The 2,919-nt window shown below is 36.6% G+C and overlaps 1 protein-coding gene across 1 annotated transcript; it reads right to left on the bottom strand.

The window, feature by feature from the left end:
• Positions 1-1,216: 1,216 nt before the first annotated feature.
• Positions 1,217-2,464, bottom strand: LOC145076444 (uncharacterized). Its single transcript, XM_079022314.1, has 5 exons — positions 2,153-2,464; positions 2,047-2,056; positions 1,904-1,950; positions 1,569-1,818; positions 1,217-1,488 (listed from the first exon to the last, which is right to left on the bottom strand). The coding sequence occupies exons 1-5, from the start codon at positions 2,462-2,464 to the stop codon at positions 1,217-1,219; spliced, it is 891 nt and encodes a 296-aa protein (XP_078878440.1).
• Between the last annotated feature and the right edge of the window lie 455 nt (positions 2,465-2,919).

Raw genomic sequence — 2,919 nt, 5'->3', positions numbered from 1 at the left:
TTTATTAGTTGGGTATTGTTCTTGTGATACTTGTTTACTAGTTGTAAGGTGGGGATGAGTTGTTATTGTAATGGTAAAGTCTTCTATAATTGTTAGGTTGTAGCAATGATTGTGATGGTATCATTATCTGTAATGGTTAGGTTGTAGCAGTGAATGTGAAGGTATTCTCTTCTGTAATGGTTAAGTTGTCTATGTATTGTAATGCAAATGGTTAAGATTTTTAAGATCAATGAAAATGGTGTTTATGTATTGGTTAGGTTGTCTATGTATTGTAATGCAAATGTACTATAATGGTTGTAGTAGTATTGTATTGATTATGTTTTAAAGTGATGTATAAGCAGCATATTGACCATTAATTAGTACCAAACTATAACAGGGCAATGAGGGTGACATCATAAGAAGAATATAACAATCTAATTTAGTACCAAAGTATTATGGAAAATATAAATGTAAAAATCAATATAAACCAAATTATTATCTACCGAATGGTGTATCATAAGAAGAAAACATTCCATTAATTAGTACCAAACTATTACAGGGCAATGAGGGTGACAAACTAGTTCATCCAAAAGTGCCAACATATTGGCTAAAACAAGTAGCAAAATACTGCCCCTATCACAAACTATTCATAAATAATGTACCAAATATTATCCCTATTACAAGCAGCAACATAATACAATCCATTCATATTTAAAGTAACAAAAGACTAGCCCTATTACAAACCATCAAGTGGTTGCCTTCCCTTTCCCTTTTCCTTTGACTTGTGATTGTCCACCACCCCCACCAACAATCTTTGCCCTTTGCAGGTTCTTGCATTGTGACCAACATTGTTACACTTTGTACATGTTACTAATCTATGGGCCCTCGATGCTGTGTTTCCTCTATCAAAGTCCTCCTTTTCCACAATTGATATTGTTCTCTTCTTCTTTGGTCTTCCTATGGGAGCACGATGTTTTGGAGGCAACATAGTTGTTGGTATAGCTGACTTCTCCCACATGGACCTTCCATTGATTGGACTAACCTTAAAAGAATACATCTCTTTCTAGCTTGATAACCAGTAACATGGATGCACAAATGATTCTGGGATTCCCACATCTTTGCTATTCCTCCCCATGTCCTAAATAGCAGCCACACCATGTTTGCATGGAATTCCTGTTAATTCCCACCTTTTGCATGTGCAACTTTTTTGACCTACATCCACAATACATTGATCTTGTCATGGTCCAGCAACTTGATATTTTCCAGCACCACAAAATGTTGCAACATACTGTTCTGCCTTACTCTTTATCTTATCCAATATTGTTGTAGCTGTAGGAGTCAAAGGACCTACAACTTTCTGAATTTCCTTGTCAACTTTGACTATCTTCTTCATAATGTACTCTCTAATGAACTCAATGCAGTTAATAATTGGTGCATCACGACCATCTTCTATCTTGCTATTGAATGCTTCACACAGGTTATTAGTCAGAGCATCACAATGTGCTCTCCCTGAACATAAACAAATTCTATGTCAGTATTCAGTTTACCTTCTTTTAAAATTATTAAGTAGAGATCGAAAGTCATTATACCAGTAAAGTGGGAGCGAGCCCAACTTTGAGGAGGTATGTGTTTCAACCACTCATAAGCATCATTGTTAAGCTTCTTTAGTTTTTCCATTACTTGATGAAAGTGTTGTACATTAGAGGTCGTGGTATATTCACAAAGAAGATCCTTGAACACCTTTCCCCTCCAGTTCTTTTTCATGTTGTCGTGTATGTGACGAAGACAATAGCGATGCTCTGCACATGGAAATAGTGTTGCAATCGCAGGCAACAAACCCTAGCAATAGTAACATGTTTGTATGTTAGTATAACTGCATCAATAGTATAAAACTATAAAACCTAGTTTGGATAGGTTCCAATACCTTTTTCCTGTCACTCATAAACTTGAAATTGGAATTTGTTCCCAAACCTAAGTCATCACCCAAATTACTTAAAAAGCAAGTCTAAGAATTCAATGTTTCTGATTCAACCACAGCGTAGGCTAAAGGATATATCCCATTATTACCATCCAATGCCTTTGATAAGAAACATAAATTACCAGAAAACATTGGTCAGTTAACACTACTTAAAATAAAGAGCATACAATACAAAAAGAAATAAGAAGATCTTACCACAGCAGACAAAACTTGGCATGGATATGGACCTTTCACGAAGGCTCCATCAAGTCCAAGAAAGTCCCTTCTTCCTGCTGCAAAACCTCGCTTCAAAGCTCCAATGCAAACATAGATACGCCTGAATGTTCTTGTCTCAGCAGTTGGATTTGCTTCACTTTCAACATCAATTTTAACCGTAGTATCTGGGTTACGTGCTTGTACCTCTAAAACATAATCCCTTAATAACCTGTATTGGCTGGCATAATCTCCTTGAACATGCTTTAAAGCTTGCTGCTTTGCCCTAAAAGTTTTCATATGCGAAATGTCCATCTAGTACTCACGTTGGAGTTGCTCTCGTAAAGCCCTAATAGGAATCTCTGGGTTTGTCTCAATAACTTGTACTATATGCTCTGAAAGGAACTCATAGTCACATGCTTTGACTTTCCTTGTGTAGACATCGATGCTCCTTCGTGTATGTCTTAACTGATGGGTTTTGAGCATTCTAACACTTCCTAAGTGTACATGCAACCCTAATAAACCTTGGATCTATGTTTGTCTAAGATACATGCAAATAATTATTTTTCCAAGGTTCATATCCTAACTAGCATGGCATGGGGAACTTGAATCAAATAGAGCTAGTAGAAACACTTACCTTGTAGTTGTAGTTGATTCCTTGGAGTTTTAGAGCCTAGCACCAATAGTGTGGATGCCTCAAATGGAAATCACAAATCACCACAAACTTGGAACTTTGAGAGAATAGTCACTACTATCTTGAAATCGGCCCT

Source organism: Lactuca serriola, chromosome 9 (assembly GCF_051521515.1).
Source record: "Lactuca serriola cultivar US96UC23 chromosome 9, Lser_US96UC23_V15, whole genome shotgun sequence".
NCBI classification, from domain to species: Eukaryota; Viridiplantae; Streptophyta; class Magnoliopsida; order Asterales; family Asteraceae; genus Lactuca; species Lactuca serriola.
This window is presented reverse-complemented; position numbering and strand designations above follow the sequence as displayed.

Bases quoted from the DNA above. Each gene is read 5' to 3' on its own strand.
- LOC145076444 (XM_079022314.1), bottom strand. From the start codon at position 2,464: ATGGACATTTCGCATATGAAAACTTTTAGGGCAAAGCAGCAAGCTTTA. The intron at 1,819-1,903 runs GTATTGGAACCT...TACTATTGCTAG, and splicing joins TTATGAGTGACAGGAAAAAG to GGTTTGTTGCCTGCGATTGC. The intron at 1,489-1,568 runs GTATAATGACTT...GTTTATGTTCAG, and splicing joins GGCTCGCTCCCACTTTACTG to GGAGAGCACATTGTGATGCT.